Source organism: Bactrocera oleae, chromosome 2, assembly GCF_042242935.1.
Source record: "Bactrocera oleae isolate idBacOlea1 chromosome 2, idBacOlea1, whole genome shotgun sequence".
In the NCBI taxonomy this organism is placed as follows: Eukaryota; Metazoa; Arthropoda; class Insecta; order Diptera; family Tephritidae; genus Bactrocera; species Bactrocera oleae.
Window position 1 is genome coordinate 70780214 of NC_091536.1, and position 22498 is coordinate 70802711.

The 22498-nt window shown below is 34.8% G+C and overlaps 2 protein-coding genes across 3 annotated transcripts; one reads left to right on the top strand and one right to left on the bottom strand.

The window, feature by feature from the left end:
- Positions 1-229: 229 nt before the first annotated feature.
- Positions 230-2386, top strand: LOC106624831 (alpha-tocopherol transfer protein-like). Its single transcript, XM_014244602.3, has 3 exons — positions 230-637; positions 1679-2051; positions 2116-2386. Exons 1-3 carry the CDS (start codon positions 273-275, stop codon positions 2374-2376), a joined length of 999 nt encoding a protein of 332 aa, XP_014100077.3. The 5' UTR covers positions 230-272; the 3' UTR covers positions 2377-2386.
- A 15-nt stretch (positions 2387-2401) lies between these two features.
- nau (myogenic-determination protein nautilus) lies at positions 2402-22498 on the bottom strand. Of its 2 annotated transcripts, none has more exons than XM_036368177.2 (5): positions 21476-22498; positions 15920-16042; positions 15729-15803; positions 5094-5106; positions 2402-3140 (listed from the first exon to the last, which is right to left on the bottom strand). In XM_036368177.2, exons 1-5 carry the CDS (start codon positions 22118-22120, stop codon positions 2797-2799), a joined length of 1200 nt encoding a protein of 399 aa, XP_036224070.2. In that variant the 5' UTR covers positions 22121-22498; the 3' UTR covers positions 2402-2796. The 2 variants fall into 2 exon arrangements, with proteins under 2 accessions (XP_036224070.2, XP_036224069.2); XM_036368176.2 differs by having other exon boundaries at positions 5028-5106.

The window sequence follows — 22498 nt, forward strand, 5'->3', positions numbered from 1 at the left end:
ATTATTACCCTATAAGACTTTGTAATTTAGACTTTACAGATGGATCGCAAACTGAAATACTCATAAGTTTATTAAGAAAATCAATTGTATGTAATAGAGACAGTATTTGCTTGACTGTTTATGGTATATTCCCACACCACCATGTGCCTTGTCTTGGGCGTGTCTCTATAGGGGTGAGTGTAAAAGTTTATCACCGAATAGAGTTGCATAGATTAGATTAGGAAAATTACCACACATATCATTAAAATTGGCACTCATATTTGCCATATTGCATGCAGCATGATTTTAGTCGGGCGGAAATAACAACATATGCGAATAGGAACGCATTGATTATGGGCGAAATAACTTTACGTGAACTCGATCCGGTGCTTCAAGAGTTGGCGCGCACAAATTGTAATGAAAATCCAGACACGGCCGTTGAACAAATCGAAGTCATACAAGAATGGATAAGAAAGTCTCCACATCTGAGGGCATCTAATAATCCACAATTTATTTTAGCTTTCTTGCGTCGGTGTAAATTCAGTCTCGAGAAGACAAAAAAACGTATTGATAATTATTATGCCATTAAGAATATATTTCAAGAGGTTTTATGTGAACGTGAATTGAGTGATGAGTTAATTGAATTCTATCGAACAGGGTGAGTTTCATTTCACGTTCGACGTATTTAAGGCACAAAATATTTAGAATCATGGGCACGAAATCAGGAAAAGTAAACTGAGTGAACTGAAATATCAAGCAAAAATGCCTTATTGCTTGTATAAGGTACGCACAAGACGTGAAGAATACTTCTGGTTTATAGTCAACGAAATTTCTATTAACAATTACGCATTTCCTGCGGGAAACCACCAAGAAAACCCGAAAACGCTCGAAAAAATCCAAAACCAATAATATCTTAACTTGTCTGGCTAACAATCTATTAAATAATTATTATATTTGCGTATCTGCAGACCAGTGAGTTGAGAATAAAAGTAGTGACTCAAGATAAATAAGGCCTGGAACTAAACTTAAAATAAAACAAGATAAAAATGGCTATACCGAAGCTATAATACCCTTCACAAGTGCATTTCTTATATAATAAAAGCGTATAAAATCATCCTTAAATGGCAGCTATAATATCGTGATACGATTTGTTCGGATATAGTAGTGTTGCCTTGTACAATAATATATGCCAAATTGTGTGAAAATATCTCAACTAAAACTGGTTTCCATACAAGAGCTTGAGCAACTCCTTGGAAAAAAGGACGTGTGCAAAATTTCACCTTTCCATATCTCAACTGGGGGACTTGTTCGCGTGTATACAGACGGACATGGCTAAATCGACTATGTTCATCGCACTGATCATTTATGTATACATCTTATAAGGTCTCTGATATTTCCTTTTGGGTGTTACAAACCTGACAACATTAATATACGCTGTTCAGAATATAATGAATATTCGACATATTCGTTTATAAAATAAATAAAGTTGGTTTATTTTAAGTAATCCTTGAATGAGTTCTGTGAAATAAATGCTGATACACATGATCTCCAATTCTTTCTTAAGATCAAGGAAATCTAAGGAAAAATGTTTAGTGCTTCCAGAAAATTGTGCTTGAAATGGAATATGATTTTGTACAATCAGAATGAATTGTAAATAACACAGATCTTACTAAATCCTCAACATAATCTCCCGTTTCAGCATACACATTATTCCTAACAAGCCGATCGCACTCGACGGACCCGCTGTCATGATCTCACAGTACTGCAAAATCGATTCGAAGAAATGGAACCCACGCTTAGCATTTAAATTGCTTTTTATTCTGTTCGAGACTTTAGCTATGGAAAGCGACAATGCCAGCATAGTGGGTCTAACATATATAATAGATTGCCGGGACGTTGGTGTCGATCTAATGATGCAATTTGACTCTTTTCTCCTGAAGAAGGGCTACACAGTAGCGGAGAACTGTATGCCCTTGAAACTGAAAGAAATCCATGTCATAAATATGAGACGCGAAGGAGTATCTGTGTTTAATTTCATACCATCATTTTTGCCCAGTACATTGACATTTAAGGTTATAGTGTAGAAATACTATGCTAGATACTGCTTAAAACAGTTCTCTTTTTTTACTCTTCCAGTTTGTGGCGCACAAAAAGGCCGAACATTTGTTCGAATGCATCCCACGTGATGCTGTTACCGTCGAATATGGCGGAAACAATGGCTACCTAGCGGAGGCTATCAAATCGTTTGAGCAAATCTTGTTGTTGTATAGGGAGCATTTCAAAGAGGATGGCAACTTTGGTACAAATGAAAAACTGCGAATTGGACATAAGAAGGAATGGGAACTGAGCGAATTGAGCGGAGTTAGTGGGTCCTTCCGAAAATTAGAACTGGATTAACATTTGTAAATAATTCAAAATTAAATTGCTGTTGTTTATATTATTTATACATAATTTATTAGCTAAAAAATGTACAACTTAAAAATAAAGTGATTTAAGCAGATTTAATCTACAGGTAAATAAATAAATGTATTAATATAAATTAAAAAACCGTTAAGAGAATTGTTATACATATAATGATTTTAAATAACTAACTGTTCTTTGGTCTTAATTGCAAGTAATTAAATGTATGTACAATATTAAAATATTTATACTTCTGTAAAACCACTGTATCCTTCACTAGTTTTTTGTTAAGCGACTGATGTAAATGACTGTCATTTTATGGTACTTTATATATACAGATACTGATCAGATTTTACTTTCTAAGTAAATATAACCCTTTCAATACAATTTATCATAAGTCCCTCATTTAATTAAATTTCACGTTGTGCACTTTTGTTTAAAAGTTGCGTTGAGCGATGACTGCGAGGAGCTTTGCGATATATTGCTGCTAATACTTGCTGCTGATGGTGAGGGCGTCACTGGCACATTGTTTGTGGCATTATGTGAATTGTATTTGCTGCCTCCACTTAAGCTAGTGCAACTGCTAACTTCACTGCTGCCGCTACTCGTTTTGCAAATATTGTTATTGGGCAGATTATTATTGCTTTTGTGATTTCCCGATATCGCTGTTGCAGTGTTTTGCGTTGTAGATCGACTGATATTCTGCACAATTAAATTCAGGCAATCCAAACTGGAACCATTCGCTGCCGACGAATCGAATTCTGGAAAAAAATTTGAATACGAATTTGAAAAATATTCAATGCAATAATCAAGTTCAATTGAAATTGTCCACAAATATTTACGTATAAAATTAAATTTCCAAAAACTAAAGATTGTTGTTGTATGAGCGAGTTCATCAATTTAAAAGAAAACATGATTTTGAAAAGGAAAATAAAAAAGTATTCTGTAGTATCTGCCTGAACTATCGAGCGTGAAGAATCTTTTTAATGTAAATATATATTTTATTATTTAAAAATTAGACTAGTCCATCGACCTGATATGACTGAGCTTATTTGCCAAAAGTATTATCACCTATGCACTCTATAAAATCATAATATAATATAAGTCCGCTCCTAACTTTACTTGCAGATCCAGCTTATAATGCGTTATTGAAAGATTTAATTAATAAAGTTTAAAAATTGTATATACTTAATTATTCTCTGAACAGAAATCTCCTCAGTTCTTTGTTTCTTTTTTAAATTTTTCTAGTTGTTAACTGCTTCTGTACATACAGTGTCGGACAAAACTAAAGCACGAAATTTACCATTTAGCTGCGTACACTTTATTTACTGTTATAAAATTATTATTTTCTACTTTATTTCACAAAATCAATTTGCAAAATCTTATTTGTAATAAAATAAAGTTTGAAAATTTTTTTTTTACACATAATCCTATTATATTCATAAAAAATTAAAAGTTTGACAAAACTTTTACATTTTGTTTTTAACTAAAAGTGTAGTTTTGCCCGACACTGTATGTACTTGTATGTATATCCGAAAACAGGAACTACTAATATAATACTTTGAAATTCGCTACTCATCAGCTCTGAATGTCTCATTCACTACATCTCTATAGATATTAACATATCTATCATCTATAAAACCCGAATATTTTTCAATGAGTTCGGAATATTTGCATTTACTTTCAATGGCAACAAAGTGATAACCGATAAGAAAAAATATATATGTACACAGATACTTTACTTTCGCCTCGATCGTAACACCTGTAGTGTCTTATCTAAAATTTATGACGAATGCATTTATGCATTGTAAAATAAGATTAAAAACGTTCACCGAGTATGGTATAGGGTGCGACAGTACGTAGCTACGACTCAATAAATAAACAATTAAATTCGAAATGTTTTAATTAATAAAGATAACTGTTAAACTGTTACAATATATTCAAGGCTCCGCATCAAAACCCTAGACAATAATATATTTATCTCTATTTCTTCAAAAATTATACTACAACCAGAGAATCAGAGAATTATGTGGGAGTCTTGGCAAAATTTGATGTCGGTTGAAGGTTTTTAATAAAAACAAAAAAAAAATTAGAAAAGTGTTAAGCAATTGAACGTTAAAAAATTAAGTGTCAATTTATTAAAGTGTGTATTAATGTAGAGTTTAAGTCATAGAAACAAAATATTCGATACAGTCACCTTATTCGAATTTGTAACGTAAAATTTGCCTAATACTGCAACTTGTACAGCGTTTGGTTAATTATCGATAGCGATTAGATTAAACGCAACAGAAATTTAAGGGTTGATTTTGAAAGGCATTTCCGATTTAATCAACAATCGTGTGCTACCATAAACTACGAACAGTAGTAAAACACCGCGCCGTTGTTAAACTAAGTGCTTTTTTGTTGAACAATATAGTCATAAATTAATGGTAAATCAAATTTTATTAGCATCAAAGTGCATAATGGTAAGGCTAAGTATGATAATGCACATTTAAACATATTTATCCAAATGTCGACTTATTAAAATTTGGTATTTTTAAAGCTATATTTTAATTTTCCCTGTACGGTATCTGATTGCATATCCATTTTTGTATATAGACCAAAAAGTGAAGGCATTTGCCGTATTAGAGATTATACATAATTTATACCTGTGAAAATGCTGAATCTGTCCAAATCATTGTGGAAAAAATTTAACTTCTGTCGCAAATACGCACCTGAATACGAGTTCTGGAAATAGAAAAGAGAAAAAAGTTAATATAGCGCAATATAAATTTTTTAGGAAAAAACTTAAAAGATACATACATACATTTATTATATAAGGTTGGAAGGTATCTCCCTTCCGCTTTTTTGGCTTTTGAATTTCGCGGCTATGTACAAAGCGCTACAGAGCTCGTATCTGGCAACACTATACATAATTTGAAAGGTCTTGACATAACCTACAAAACAACGCTATGCATGATTAGTTTGGATATTGCGTTCAACAGTTATAGACGTGTAAACATGGAGTTCACTAACGCCGAAATTCGCCCTATTTTAAAGTTTTCCTTCGTTAAAGGCAAATCCGCTAGAGAAACGTTCCGTGAGATTAATGGTGTTTTGGGGGATGGTACTCTATCACTTCGAACCGCGGAGGAATGGTTTCGACGATTCAGAGCCGGTGAAAACGACACCATGGATAAGCCAGCCGGCGGAAGACCTGTGACGACAAATACCGATCAAATCATGGAATACATCGAGTTAGACCGGCATATGGCATCTCGTGCCATCGCCCAGGAGATGGGAGTTAGTCACCAAACCATTTTGAACCATCTGCAGAAGGCTGGATACAAAAAAAAGTTTGATGTTTGGGTGCCGCATAATTTGACGCAAAAAAACCTTCTGGAACGAATCAACGCCTGCGATATGCTGCTGAAACGGAACGAACTCGTCCCATTCTTGAAGCGGATGGTGACTGGCGACGAAAAATGGATCACATACGACAATATCAAGCGAAAACGGTCGTGGTCGAAGGCCGGTGAATCGTCCCAAACAGTGGCTAAGCCGGGATTGACGGCCAGGAAGGTTTTGCTGTGTGTTTTGTGGGATTGGAAGGGAATCATCCACTATGAGCTGCTCCCGCTTAATTCTACCATCTACTGCGAACAACTGGACCGCTTAAAGCAGGCGATCGACCAGAAGCGTCCAGAATTGGCCAACAGGAAGGGTGTAGTGTTCCACCAGGACAACGCCAGACCACACATTTCGTTGATGACTCGTCAGAAGCTACGGGAGCTCGGATGGGAGGTTTTATCGCATCCACCATATAGCCCGGACGTAGCGCCAAGTGATTACCACCTGTTCCTGTCCATGGCGAATGCCCTTGGTGGTGTGAAGTTGAACTCAAAAGAGGCTTGTGAAAAGTGGCTGTCCGAATTCTTCGCAAATAAGGAGGGGGGCTTCTACGAGGAAGGTATTATGAAGTTGCCGTCTAGATGGAAACAGATCATCGAACAAAACGGCGCATATTTTAACTAAATCCGATCACTGTAACACTTTTTATAAAGCATTGAATGAAGAGCAAAAAAGCGGAAGGGAGATACCTTCCAACCTTATACATACATATATAATAAAATTACTAAGACAAAATGTTTGCCTATAACTCATGGATTTCGAAGGCCAGCACTTTCTATTAGCTACATCTACATAGAACTGCACGAACGTATGGTTGTGCGATTGCGTCTGCGTTTTTGCCGGCGAGTGACAATGCAAATGACAACGTCAAAAGTTTAGGCGTCTGTGTTGTTTTCATTACGAAACATGGCCCAATGATTGGGTTGGCAACAATGTGCACAAATTGTTGTCATTACAAGAATTGTTATAAACTGTATAAACACAAAGGTACTCGCGATGTAGGAACAAACATGCATCAAATTCTAGTGTCACCCTTTTTCAGTCGAAACTAACACTAACAACAATAAATAGTATTAAGCCAATTAAAATGCAATGAACCTCAAAGGCTAATTATGTTGCACCGTCGAGATTGCGAATCCAAGGGAGAAGATACACTGTCACCCATCAGACTGACACGAACAACTTGCAAATTGTTGCCATTGTTTAGACTGTTGCAACAAGCGTAATTAGGAGAACCGAAAAAATAAGCATTCTAATTCTTTTAGTACAATTAGTATAATAGCTGAGAATAATGAAACAAAAAATTATTGGGTCGCTAAGAAACTTATTTTAGTTTTGTAGTGACACACAAACGATTTTCACCAGAATATTATATCCACTAGGCACTTTTTTATGGAATAATGCATTTCGTCCTCCTCAAACTGTTCAAATATGATATATATTTTTGTTTTTGGGTACATATTTTGTTAATAAATGAGAAAGCAAGTTTCTTCTGAGGAAAATCATTACATATTAAGGAAACTTATACCTATATTAAAATTTAAAAGCACAATTCTGCCCCAGACTTTTTAGAATTTAAAAATTATGCTGCTCAAGAGGTATTCGTATGTTATATTTCAGAGTGCGTTAAAAGTTGCAAGGGGAAAACAGAGTGCTCGCACAGAAAGAGATCTCATTAACAGTATTGTGAGGTTGTTACTAACATTCCTCAAAATCGTCGTTTCATAGATTTTTACGAAGAAATAACGAACGATAACGATAGTAATAAGAAAGTAAACAGATTATTATCATAGAAAGCTTTTGAAACAAAAGAAGCAAGGTTTTCCATAAGTACTATGCATAAAATAATAATTTGAACTCTTAACTAGCGTTATTCGCTAATTTCTTTTAAAAGAAAAATAAGTATTTACTTTTATCTGAAATCTTAATAATATATGTATGTAAATATCACCTATTTCAAGAAAACTTATAAGCTTTGTTTATTTGCAAATAATTAATTTTTCAATATTTTTGGTACTTATGAAATATTTATAATATTTACAAAGCGTGCAATTGATACATTATTAGCTAATCTTTATAAAAATATGTTTTTTTTAATATTTCTGAAATGGTTCAAAGTGGCCGAGCATGTTCGATGAATCAATGATGAAATACTAGAACAACAAAATCTGGAGGGAACGAGGGAACTGCTTCGCCAAATTAGGTGATAGGCTAAGCGAAACATTTTTTACCCAACGTTTTCAATTCCAAAGTACACTGTACAGATTGCGTATCATACTCACTGCACTTATTAGTAATTAAAATAATTTGGCTTAATTTCCGCACGCTTTGCGCTGAAGAACTTTAGCATACCCAGACGACAAGACGACCGCATAAACATTCGCACAAGTTGAAACACATATTTATAAAATGTTTGTATGTATGTTTGTATATAGACGCATCATCTAAATAGATTTACGCACTTTCATAAAGTGAGAATGGAGATCTATGCGTAAAATGATAAACTCTATTTTTAGCATTTTATTGTGCACGAATCCCATTTGTGTAAATATGAGACAAAGTGCTCCTTCCGGCGACCATAAATCTACACCATTGAAATGTTGTCTATGAATTCTGGGTGGTTCTCGGTTTAAGTGCTGGAGCCACAACCCCAAGTACACATGTCTACCGGCTCTCCGGCTACTTTTTATTACAGCGAATATATGTGCACTTTGTAAACACCACTAGTGACTATACACAGCCACATAGACGCCGCTGCGAGTTGACTTACATAATCCCGCTGCCTCATACGGATATTTATACTGTCGCAGTTGCTTTAATTGCATTATAATACACAAGTGACTTTTTTAACGCTGCCGTAAATGTTCACATGCACAAATAGTGCATTTATGCGTTATGTGTGTGTGGGTACATGCAGCCGCTCAACAAGTGCGTTAACAGCCTGGAGCTGCGTTCGCGCACTTTAAAGGATCGCATGGCTGCACATGTGGTTTGGACTTTTTCAGAATGCACTATTTGTTTTATGCGTTTCTTTTTGCTTTTTTAAATACTTTAATGAATTTACAAATGGACTTTTTAAAACCCATTCATCATGTTGGGCTTTCTGTCAGAGTCATCTGGCGCTTAAGATCCTAAGTTTACGACCGCATGATTAATATCATAAGTTATTATTTAAAATGAGTTTTTTCATAAAGTTGGTTGATATAAATTTAAAAATGTCTCAAAAGGATTATTGGAATGTCATTCATTTAATAACAACGATGATATTTACAAGAGATGAAAATGCGCAGCTTGTCCCTCTCTTTTTTAGAACTTCATGTCGTCATTTATAAGATCCGTATGCCGTAATGAGACATTCACTAACATATATGCAGGGGCATTGGACTACATTAGAACATACAATTTTAATCAGTTCTTTACCATATGATTTAGTTATAATACAGTTTCAAAAGTTGCTTTTGACTTTTTTTCGAGCTTATATAAAGGCAGAATAATAAAAATATATAAAAAGAAAATATTCAAAATATCAAATTTCATGAAGATATCTTGTGAAATAAAAAAGCCACAAGGCCTTGATTTTGATCGGCCAGTTTGTATGGCACTAGCTGGTGTACCGGTGTGAAGCATTGAGATACAAATGTGTTGGTAGGGAACAATTGTTGTGAACGAGCCTTAACTTTTGACTGTTTGGTTGGCATGACATCTGTCAAACATATTCAATAACCTTACAGTCATTGAACAAACAACATCATATTTTTTCATTGTGTTGAAAATGTCAAATTTTGTACCGGAAAGTGAAGATTTGCCAAAAACATTAATTTTATTCAGTTTCCATTTGAAGAAAAGTGCTGCAGAGTCGCATCGAATACTTGTCGAGGCATATGGTAATCATGCTCTATCAGAAGCATGCAAAAGATGGTTTCAACGGTTTAGAGATAATGATTTTGATGTCAGAAATGAAGAAAGTGGAAGACCACCAAAAAAGTTTGAAGATATCGAACTACAAGCATTATTGGATAAAAATGATATTTTGATTTAATAGCAAATGGCTTGAATGTTGCACAACAAACAATTTCAGCAAACGGTCTGAAAGATATGGGAAAGATTCAAAAGTGTGGAAAATAGGTGCCACATGAATTGAATTAAAGACAAATGGAAAACAGAAAAAACACTTAGGAAATTTTGCTTCAGAGATACGAAAAAAAATCAGTTTTGCATCGAAGAGTCACTAGCGACGAAAAATGGATTCATTTTAAGAACCCCAAACGGAGAAAATCATCGGTTAATCCGGTACAACCATCAACATCGACTGCAAAAACAGATCGATTAGGTAAGAAGGCAATGTTCTGGGTTTGATGGGATCAGAAGGGTGTGGTATTTCATGAGCTTCTAAAATCTATTGAAACTGTTAATTCTAATCCGTATGAACAAGAAATGATCAATTTGAACCATGCAGTGATCGAAAAACGACCAGAATGAGCCAGAAGACATGGCAAAGTAATGGTGTTACACGAAAATGCATCTGCACACAAACAGACAAATCGGTTCAGGAAACATCAAAATACTTGGCTGGGAGCTGCTATCCCACCCGCCGCATTAACCATACTTGGCCCCTTCCGACTACTATTTGTTTTCATCGATGGGCACGCATTAGCTGAGCAGCACTTCTAAGAAGTTGAAAATTGGGCGTCTGATTGGTTTGCTTCAAAAGGCGAACATTTCTATTGGCATGGTATCCACAAATTGCCAAAAAGGTGGTCAAAATGTTTAAAAAGCAATGGTCAATATTTTGAATAAACTTTTACGTTTCCACTCAAAATTAGTATTTCATTTATAAAAAAACGGTTCATACCTAGTAGTCCGACCTGAACAATTTTCTCGGAGTTTGTAGCGTTTTCTTGGCCAATGAACTATGCCAAATTTCTTACCGATAATTAGTCAAATTAAAAATATTCCATACTAAATTTTGATCGGTCAGTTTGTATGACAGCTACATATATATATATGCCGTAGTGGTCCGATATCGGCGGTTTCGACAATAAAGCAGCTTTTCAGATCCATATCTCAAAAACTGAAGGTTTACAGACTGCGTATATATCATATCATAAGTTTCCTTTGGGTGCTTTTAAACTTTTATTTAATATTTATGCTTACAAACTCAATCACAACCCAAGCCCCTTGCACTTTAAAATCTCAAATTAGTATCATCAAAACCATTGAATTTTCTTTTAAAATTTAAATTCAATGCAAGCAATACATTATAGCTCATAATTCCATAAATGAAAATTTAAATCCTTAAGTAATTTGGACGACCCCAAATTAATGCTTCGTTGCAGAATGCATTTCACTCTGGCGATATGCCAAAATTCAATCAAAATCATAAAACCGAAACCATTACGCTCGTATATGAATCCATATGCGTGGACCCCTTCGGTTTCATTAGTGTTTCACCCTCCTAGTATTTGCGCGCGGAATCAAACGTTTTATGGTAAATTAGCAAATTTGTACATTTTCTAATCTGAACGCAAGCATCCACTTTAGCATCGCATAGGAAGTCATATACACGGCACGGGACCACGGGCTTTCGTTAGCGAGCGAATCCATGGAGAGCCAGCAATCGCTCAAGCATTCATTTGCTGCTGATTTCATTGTGGTTGAAATTTCTTGTAGTTTTTATCCAAGAGTGAGGTAATCTCGCTTTGTTGTTAAAGTTGCCGTTTTTTGTTTTTGGTGCCGTTACTTTACATTTATTCCTTGCTCTTGTTTTTTTAAGTGCAGTCAACATTGAAAAATTATCACTCAAATGTAATTTGTAAAACCTTAAGTTAGAAAAGGTGTGAACTGCACTTTGCCGCCCAAAAATAGCTGCTGTGCAGTGACTTTTACTTTCTTCAGAATTAGCAACATGTTTTAATTGCAAACGATTTGTTCAGCTGTCAAATCGTCAGAGTGTAAATGCCGAGGTACAACTGCTCGATCAATGAAGTCGTCGGCGTCTACAAGCGCAACTATTTACAAGTATACGAGTGCACACCAGCACGTTGGAAACATGCGTTGAGGTTGCTTCTTGTAAAAAGCCTAAAACGCTCGCAATGTTCTCATGCGCAGTTACATTTCCATTTTGGGTGTCATGTTTTTCCTGTGCAATTTGTCATTAAGCACAGCCGCCCAACACGCCCCCGTTTCAGTGTTGTCTCCCTACCGACCAACAAACAGCAGCGCACAAATACACATGCAAAGCGAATGAGTGCGTTAATGATTGCCGACAGGCAATGCTATGCGGCGCGTTGATATCATCGATATGCTGTCGGGCGCTCAACTGTTTGCCGCAATCAAACAACCCAAAGCGCATTCTATGAATTCCGACACACTAATGTACCTTCACGCCTATCTCTTAGCCTCCTCAACGCACGTCACACATACATACTTTTATACGTAGCATACGTAGCACGCGACACAGCCCATTTGCCGTGCATTCATTCAGGTCGCTCTATGCGATATAATAAAATTATTTTGAATCATTTGAATTTGTAGAAATTAATTTACGGCAACGCATTTTTGTCACAAATTTTTATGCTTTATGGACACTCCATTCGTTTGCCATCAAAGGGGAATTATATATACACATGCATATGGTATATGTATGTGGAAAGGCGCGAACTCGGCTTCAAATGGTAAATATGCGTGCTTGTATAGGTAAATCGGAAATTAAAGCGCCTTAAAATATGCTTCCATTATAATTTAAGTGATCAAGTGTTAAAGCGTTAGAAATGAGAGATTGCATATTCCGAGGCATTGAATAATGCTTACATGCACACAGAGATCGCGATTGAGTGGGGTGAAAACGGGTGGTCATTTCAATTAAAAGCTTTTGAAATATTGAAGTGTTTAATAAATCTCTTTGACATTGAGACAATCGCCTACATTTTCTGTTAATACATGTATTTTTGATGAAATTCGTTTCAGTCTGAAAACAATTCATGTTGTTTAATTAACTAAAATGCGTCAACACCAGCATATCAAGGAATGATACAATTTTCCATGCACTTGTTATAAGCTACGTCTGGGATCCATATTAGTTGCGGCAATGATTATTTTTATATGACCCCTAAGAGAATAAGATTGGCAAATAAGATGTCTGAAAGAGTGCTTTATTTGTATTTTGAATCTCCTTTACTATAATTACTTATGATTGCAATACGAAAACGACGATTTTTGCCCCGTTTTCATCTTTAACGGAGATGTACGACAAACTGCAGCAAAATTACTTACGACACCCAAATACTTGAGTTCTCTATACCAGTCGCCAATTGAAAACACAAGCTTAAGTAAACGATCACTTTTTAAATTGGAATCTCTTAGGGAAACCCACTTTCCAAACTTAGTCCTTTCTGACGCATTTATCATGTTCAAATATATACAAAAAGAGTTCAATTCAACCTATGGGAAACGAAAATTTCAAAAAAAATCTAAACTTCTCAAAAAAAATCTAAACTTTTCAAAAAAATTCTCCACAAATAAGTAAGAGTTGAGTGGAAAACTAACTTATCGACCGTTTCCGCGTAAGCTCGATTTGCAGATGATATTATGTGATCCTCATTTTCATTCAGTTTAAGGCACTTTCAGAAATCAGTTTCGATAGATATGCGACAAGAAAATATAGAATATTTTCGCTGCTTAACACACTTGTATATACTTATGTATTGTACATATGTGCATGTGCATCTATAGATGCTTTTACGAACGCAAACCAATTGACTACAAATAGAGAGATTAAGAGAAAATAAGAAATATTAAAGAAAAACGGTCTTAAAATATCAATCCATTGATTTCTAGCCAAACTACGCAAACCATTGGAGTTAATAAGGTGCCAACAATTGTACCAACCGAAAAGAATAAGCGTGGACCGCCCAGGCGTATGGCATGTTCAATGCAAACGCTGGCAAGGCGAGCGCTTCGTGCTTTCCCCAGACGTGCGTGTGCGTCTTGTACTGTCACAGATATGCCTTCATATATGTACATTTTTATTAATATGGTGTGTATGTATGTATATATGTGCGTTTGAGGGTCCCAATATCTGGCACAGAAATAATTCATAATTAAATGCAAACAAAAAATATCTAATTCATAAGTAGGCGACACGACGATTATTAAATGTGAACGTCAGCGTAAACATAAATATTTTCCAATTGCTGGATTGCTAGTACGATGAGGGAGCATATAAGGTAGGGGCTATGTGGTGTGCGAGGAGTCGAAATGGACGCCAGCAAAATAAATTGTTTTCTTTTCCGCATTGACACGAGAAAATTTGGCGGAAAGGCTAGAAAAAAGATTATAAGCTCTTTTATACATACAGAGGCAGGCATAATGTACAGATATTATTTATTTATGCATTCCTCGCTTGTTTATTGTTAATGCATTCGAAAGGTTTGATAAATACATTTGCTTGGCAAAACATTAAGCATTTAACAAAAAAGGGGTTTATAATTTTGATTCCATTTTCATACATTTTTGTCATCTTTAGACTTCAGTCTATCGCATGCTAGCAGTTTTCTTTGATGCAATAAGATCAGCTAAATGATTGGATGGTATATTTGAATTGATTTCTTTGTTTTGTCTATTACATATAGGATATTTAGTGATCTTTAGTAAAGAACGACGATTAAGCGGTTATATCCATTTTTGAATTTCAATACATAGATTTTTTTTAAATACTTGTATACCATACATTGAATGTGCATACATTTCAGTATATTCCCCGAAAATTGATGAATTATATATCTTAGTGTAATAGGTTCCCAAAAATTTAAACGCGTTTTTCTTGAAATGCGGTTTCGGAGTCGATGAAAAAAATGTTTCCGAAACGGCTGATTATCTATAGTAATAATGAAGTTTTTTTTTTGTTTTTAGATTTGAGATAATGTTAAACAGAAAAATCTTGCTCACTCCCAGCCACCTCTTTTCGGAGGTCAAGGAAATCCAAAATTTTGCAAAACTAATTGCCGATTACACTACTCAAGAAATCTGAAGGAAAAATTTGCGACTGATGTGCTAAGAGGTTTGTGGGGGTATTTGAGGTGTTCTGATTACGAATTTGAGTTCAAAAATTTTCCATCACGAACGAGTACAACTCTTTTGTCATTTTAGTATATGATGGGAGTTTCGGTTTTAGCAACCCAAAATTAGCAAGAAACAGCCTCTAATATAACAGTCGCAAAATGATTGTAATCTAGTGTTAATCAAAATATTAAATTTTGTAAAAAAAAAATGTTTTTTAATTGAGTTTTTTCCGACTTGCAATTGGATATAACAACTTTAATGTTGTTTGTCATACAAAATATTCAGAAAAGCACGAAAACTATTTTAAACGCTAAAAAAACTCGTCATATCACTCTCATCCTAAACTTATAATATTTGGTCATGGCGATAAGTCATATTGATCTATATTTTGCTTAGAAGATCAACGTGTATCAACAATTAAACTATTTATATGCATGTCAGTGTTATAAATCGCAGGAAAATTTGTGGTGACAATCATCAATTATTTCTCCACTTATTCTATCCTCACGCATACGAAGGCCAGACAATACATAGGGCCTCCGTCTACTCGGTCTACAGCGAAATGCGCGTGTAAGTAAACAAGTAAGTATGTATATTTTTTGTGCACACTCACTTACATGCCATCTTAAGAATCAAAATAAAGAACAAAGCTACGTCAACTAAAATTAAGTAACAGAACTTACGACAACCTGACAATAAAGATTTAAAATTTTTACATTATTCGCACACAAGGTAATAGGGATCGTAATTCAGTAAACACTACATAAAAAAGCCTTAAATTTAAATATATAAATAAGTTTAGAATAAGCCGACAAGCATAACAATTCATTGAAGTCGTATACATTTATTTTTATTATTCGCTTATTTCTTAATGTATTTTATTAGTAAATATCACTCACCAAATAGTCCTGTTGACACGCTTTCCCACTTATGCCTTCAGTAAGACAATCGATCGAACGTGTGGGTGAAGATTCCTAAAATAGATATAAGAGATAAAAAGTGATCGTTTAGAGCTTCGTTTACTTAAAAATAAATTATCAGTGAAAGTTTCGGCGCATTGTGGATTTTCCAACAGCAATGCTTACATTACCTGCAACAGATCTTCGAGGCTCTCAATATACTCGATGGCATTACGCAGTATTTCAACTTTCGGTAATCTTTGATTTGGATTCGTTGACGTGCGACGCTTTAGCACCTCAAAAGCCTCATTTACCTGTAAGAAATGTTTCGAAATAAATTACTTTTGCTACTCTGTCTAAATTAACAAAAATGGTTTTGTATTAAGTTCAAATTAATATGTGGATCTGAGTTTATTGCAATTGATATGAAAAACAAAGTAACAATAAATTGTAAATTACATTGCTGTACATATTTGACAAAAATGATAAAAATAGGATTACAGCAGTTTCGTTCCGTTTTTTGGAGAGCGCTTTACTGTAAGACAATTAGTTCTCGACTTCACGTACGAAAGTATGCGCGACAATGATTATAATGTGATAATGACGTAGTTCATCGTACACTTGTATTATATCATTCTGTAATAATTTATGTACATATATAGCTTTACATGAAAATCGGCAGTTCAATCAGCAGTTAATCTTTTTGGGTAAATGTATATCTTTCGATTGTATTTTTCAGAGAAAAAAGGAAAATGTTAATCTTTCAAAGCAAACACATATAATGGCGGCTTATACGAAAAGTCCACTTTGTACCACAACTCATTCCCTTACATTTTAAACGGACTTTAATTTTTTATTTGTGTAATATAGATCTTGAGATCTATTTCATTTTTCACTAACCAAATATATAAAAAATTTGATTTGGAGATATATTAAAACATGTCTTCTTGCAAAGAGGTAGTTCTGGATGGCTCGGCCTTTTTTTTGTAATTAATTTTTATTTCTTGTATAGCAAATCTCTGAAAAATTGTATCTTAAAGGCAGTTATAATATTTAACTTTATTTTCTATGCATTATCGAAATGTCGAGGGAAATGAACAATTTTTTAAAAAATATATAATATATATATAAGTACGTAGTAACTACTATGAGAACCTTTATAAAACATTGAAAAGCTATTACAAGTAGAACGTTTTTAGTTGAAATGAAAACAAGAGAGATTGTGTATACCTTATTAAAATGGTATAAGCACTAGCCATTAGGTTTTATTGTTTAATACGGTTTGTTTCTGTGATTCCCCACTCTCAAAGTTTTTCCGAATTGATAATTTGTAGTATTTGTTAAGATAATATTGCTTATCCAATTTTAGTGAATATGCAGATTAAAAAAAAAAATTCGTTAGACTGAGTGCATGCAGCTTTTAGTTGTGCATTGGTTGTTTTAAATAACCCTTAAGCAATTATTTGTTTTATACATTGAACAGGGTATATTAAATTTACCACGAAGCACTCAGAAGTAAGCGACGGAGACCCTATAAAATATTTATGGTTTATCAGCATGCAGAGTTGAGTCGATTTAGCCATGTCCGTCTGTCCGTCTATTTGTATACCCGCGAACTAGTCCTTCAGTTTTTGAGATATCGATCTGAAATTTTGCACCCGTCCTTTTCTCATCAAAAAGCAGCTGTTTATTTGTCGGAACAACCAAGTTTTGACAACTATAGCATATCGCTGTCATACAAACAAAACGATCGGAATCAAGTGCTTCTAGCAAGCAATCTGTCATGGATTATTGTCCAAGTCAACGGTGAAATCTCCGAAGAAATTGTTCCGATCGAGTCACTTTAACATATAGCTGCCGTACAAATGGACCAATCAAAATTCATGTAACAACTCTTTTGTATTTGTGAACGGTATTATAGCTTCGGTGCAACTGAAGTTATTGTTTTTTCTGGTGTCTTAAACATGTATTACTGTTATTATCACTAAAATTATCTTTATTATTTTGCTTAATACAAAAACAAAGAAAACCATTCCATTTTTGTATACTAAATCTATTTACATCATAGTATAGCGCAGAGATTTGTTATTTAGCGCTTAAGCGATTGAAAATAGCGCGACATCTTAATTATGGGACCAGTCTTTGCCGCCTCACATTGAGGCATTAAATCACAACAAAGTAGCTGCTACATTAATTGAACGCGCACATAATTTACCTAAAAACAAGCATTAAATTCAAATAATAAAATTAACATAATTACCGCAACACTAAACACACTTTCGTATTAGTAAAGCCTTTCCCACAGAGACGCAAACGATTACACACACACACACACACACGCACATAGAGGGAAATGTAGAAGGAGGTTTCGGATGGTTTTTTGTTTTATACCACATCTCCACCCCTTTAACAAATGATTGAGAAAGTTCTCCCTTCACCCTTCACCCTTCACCATTTGCTACATTTTTATGATTATCCTAACGAGTTCCCCAATTTGTTTTACATTTCCTTTAGCTTGTTTGCAGCGTTTTCAGAGCTTGAAAGCAAAATCCATTAATTCATAAATGATTGAAATTAACGGGTTCATACTATTCTACGCGCCCCACTGTTTATTGAGGACTTGTTGAGGTATTTCGGCGCAGTAAGTACTTTCATAAAATCCCATGTTGTTGTTGGCTGTATTTTATTACTCATGCGGTGACTCGTAAAACTTTTAACTGTGCATTTGGAAAATCGCTGGCAGGAGCTTTATTCATTTACGTTGCTCCCACATGAGCTGCCCGCCTGGCGCAACCACCATTTGTTAGCCACCGCTAATTTATGGTACATGTGCATGTGTATGTGTGTGTGCGTTTGCTTTACGGTGACAAGCACCGCCAATGCAGTTTAATGCATTTCTATAATTGCCTCAATTGCAATGCACTACTTAAGCTGGCATGCGCATCTCTTTACTGGCGCAAATAATTTGACAACATTGTAGCCGATTTTTAAAATTCACATAAATGTTCGTATGTATGGGTGCGTGTATTATCGCTCAATAAATGAAGTGCTGAAAACTTGATGCGGTGCAAATTTTCATTAAATGTCGCGCTGACTTTATCACCTAAAAACAACGATCTCTATTTAGAAATTATTTGAATTACATAGAAATATTCTATTCTTATACAAAAACGCATAAACATACAGACGTACATATGTACATATACGACAGTTTACTATAGTTATACAGTGACATAAAGTACATATACATATACTATAGGAGATTTTACTGGACGTATATAATTAAGGTATATACTATGCGAAATTAAATGCTTTAACTAAAATAAATAAATTTGAACTGAATCAGAAAAGTTAGCTTGACAAGTTCTCATAAGGTTCTCTGATCTGAATTAGTAACGAAATATAATAATATAATAAAAGAGTTTGCAGATTCTTACTTAACTTTATTTATGAATAAAAGTTCATAAGAAACTGGCGATAAATACTCAACTGGAGTGGGCTGGCAACATTGTTAACTATATAATATAGCAATAAAATGTCTATTAAAATCTTGCAACCAGATCGAAAAATTAAAGCAATGTTCGTTACATTCGCCTGAATTCAATTGCAAAAGTCAATAAAATTATCAAACAGGCTCAAAAGTTCGCATTATTTTTATGAGAAAATAATTTAAATTTTAATCCATATATTTTTTAGTTGGATTTGAAGTTAGTCTATTACATTTCACAGCTGTCGGACAATTAGTTGGTGAGATGAAAACGAATGGTCAGATTCTATGCCAAACGAAGTAACTATCCGTTAGTGGTTTGCCAAATTCCATATAGCCGATATGCGCTCCAAAGATATGATAACTATATCAAAAATAAGGAAGGGCAATGTTCAGATGTAACCGAACATTTTATACTCTTGCAACTTGCAAGAATCAAAGCCCGGGAAATTCCTTCAGGTGCTGCCAAAACTTTATATTAAAAAATGTTGCGAAACAATTAAACATCCATTATTCGATAAAATCGTGAAAAAATTACAATAAAATTTGGAATCTACTTGACTTATATTGAAGGCCATAAATTTAGACTTAGTTTCATTGCTATATTTTACTTCGCGTCAGCTAAAATTATTTTAAAAACACCTTCAAATGAGTTATAACATATGTATGTGATATTAACTCAACCGTAGAGACTATTGAGTTGATGTGAAAAACGTCAACCAGATGAATTGATTATATTAGGGATATGAGATTTAGACCAAGGTACATATAGACCAATTCCGTTGTAGTTCAGCGCTAAACCACATAATTTTTAAGAGTATTTATGTAAATATAAGTATATTGGCGATAGAGAAAGAGATTGCAATAATTTTGACTCAATTGCTCAAGCAATTTTATATATAAATCAAAAATAAACTTGTTAGAATAACGAAAATCAGATTTATAAGTAGTATATGGGAGTTGAGGATAGTATTGAACCGATTTTAGCAATTTTTGCCAGTACCACATACTACTAACATGCTACAGACTAATAAAATGTTCTCAGTGTTTCATTAAGGTACCTCACATACCATCACCAATCATATGGAGTAAAGACAGCCGGATGTTTGAAAATCCTGATATTAGTTATATGGGGGCTAGGTCAAGTTTTCACAAAGTTTAATCCATTTTATACATTAACATACACTGTTATGATTTAAACTCGCTCTCTAATGATGCCCCTCCCTAATGTGATTCGTTTTACCAAATAACAGTTTGTATCATATTGTGCTTAGTTATGGCAATTTATTTGATTTCGCTTAATGGCGTTTTGTGGAGATAGCAATGGTCCATTTGCTTGTCTTACGGTGCCCAAAAATATTTGTACCAAGTTTGATTAAGATATCTTAATTTTTACTCAAGTTACAGTTTGAACAGATGGATGGACGGACGATACACGGACAGTGTCAGTGAAATTGAAGTGGTCTAAATATAACAAATAAATGTACATGGAATTTCCTCAAGTATGTTAAAAAAGAGAAAACCAACACTTTTAATCTAGGCTGCTAGGAAAAATATTTTCATTAAATAGAGCAATATTGGTATAATCACATTTCATGTTTTTTAAGTGTCCATACACCTGATACATACACCATTGCTTTATATATAATATATAAGATATGGAAGCATCATAGACATTGCATGGGCCGCTGATTTTCATATCATTGAATTATCTAATATCAGAATAATGTCTTAAACATGTTCCATTCATTTAACTTTGCCCTAAGGACTCGACATTCTGCTGTTACCTTCTCCCAGCGGAAGCTAGGGAAAGAAACACGGATTGCTCATAAATTACGCAAAAAAAGATAATAACTTAATTCAAGTTATTGAAAATTATCTTTGAACCACTTAAAATTTTTTTCTATATTTGCAAAGTTGTAATATGGCTGAACAATTGAATTAACTGTAACAGTATCGCAGTCCTGTCAAATCACACACACCCTAACCTGACCTGAAAAACCATGTCGCAAAGCCAATCACATGATCGGAAACAGTTTCACATTTGTACAAAAACTTCTAGATAAAAAATTAAGACAATTCTGAACGCCCTGAATGTTATAAAAGATTCAATAAACATTTTTACTGCGCACCTGTATAATAATTTTCGTCTTTAAGATTGTTAAAACAGTACATTTATCACCTCGGTTACATCGATTACAAGACATCTGCCTTCGTATTACAAGGTGCAATATTCTTTAAAACTCTATACAGCACTTACTTTTCTCAAACGCCGACGTTCCCGCAGTGTTGCTGCTTTTCTGCGATCCACTGACACATTCTTCTTTTTGCAGGCCTTACAAGCCCATGTCAGACACGGGCGCGATGTCTGAGCCGATGAGCAAACTAGTGGCGCCAGTACATGCTCTTCCGAGCTGAAACTGTTCTCATCATAATCCGTAAAGATTGGTGACGGTGTCAAATCGGGCTTATCGCTGTCACGTGAAATGGAATAATTACAAGCATTACTGTTATCCGTCAGAAAAGCAGTTGTCGCTACACGATTGGTGGTGTCTCCACCAAAGTTCAAACCGACTCCAATACCGACGGCAGCGCCATAACGACTGAAGAGTGTATGTAAATGTTGCTGGTGTGAATGTTGTTGTTGCTGACAATGCTGCGACTGCTGCTGATGTTGCTGGAGATGTTGGGTAGGTGCGCGTTGCTGATGTGTTAGCGATATCTGTTGTTGACCCTGAAGCACGGACGCATGTGGAAACGCAGTATGTTGGGCGAAACTGCTGAATTCCTGCTTGATACTGATACGTTCCATGTTTGCCGAACTTAAAACACTCTTACTTTTGTTTTTGCGGGGACTTGTGCTGGAGTTCGTTTGTGGCACTGCACTCGAATTGTACTTCGTCATTACAGTAAAAATAAAACTCGCAAAATTTATCGTAATTCAAATAAATAAAACTGTAAATTCTTTTGTTTAATACTTTTTGGCACTTTTAAATCAATTTATCATGGAGCACGAGTTAACATTTTCACAAATTCTATACACATTAGTACTTGATAATGTTGATGGCAAAGCGTAGGAGCCCTTTCGGCGGCCCAGTGTCACCTTGTGCCCGCACGTTTTTCTTATTCATACGCGTCGATCTACAAATTCGTTCTTCCGAAACGTAAATTCGCTCCGACAACGACGGCATCCACGACACTTTTAGTTGACAAAATTTCAAAATTATCATTTCTCATTCGTTTGGCGTTGAGTTGTTGTGTCTCGAGATCGACCGGCGTTGTG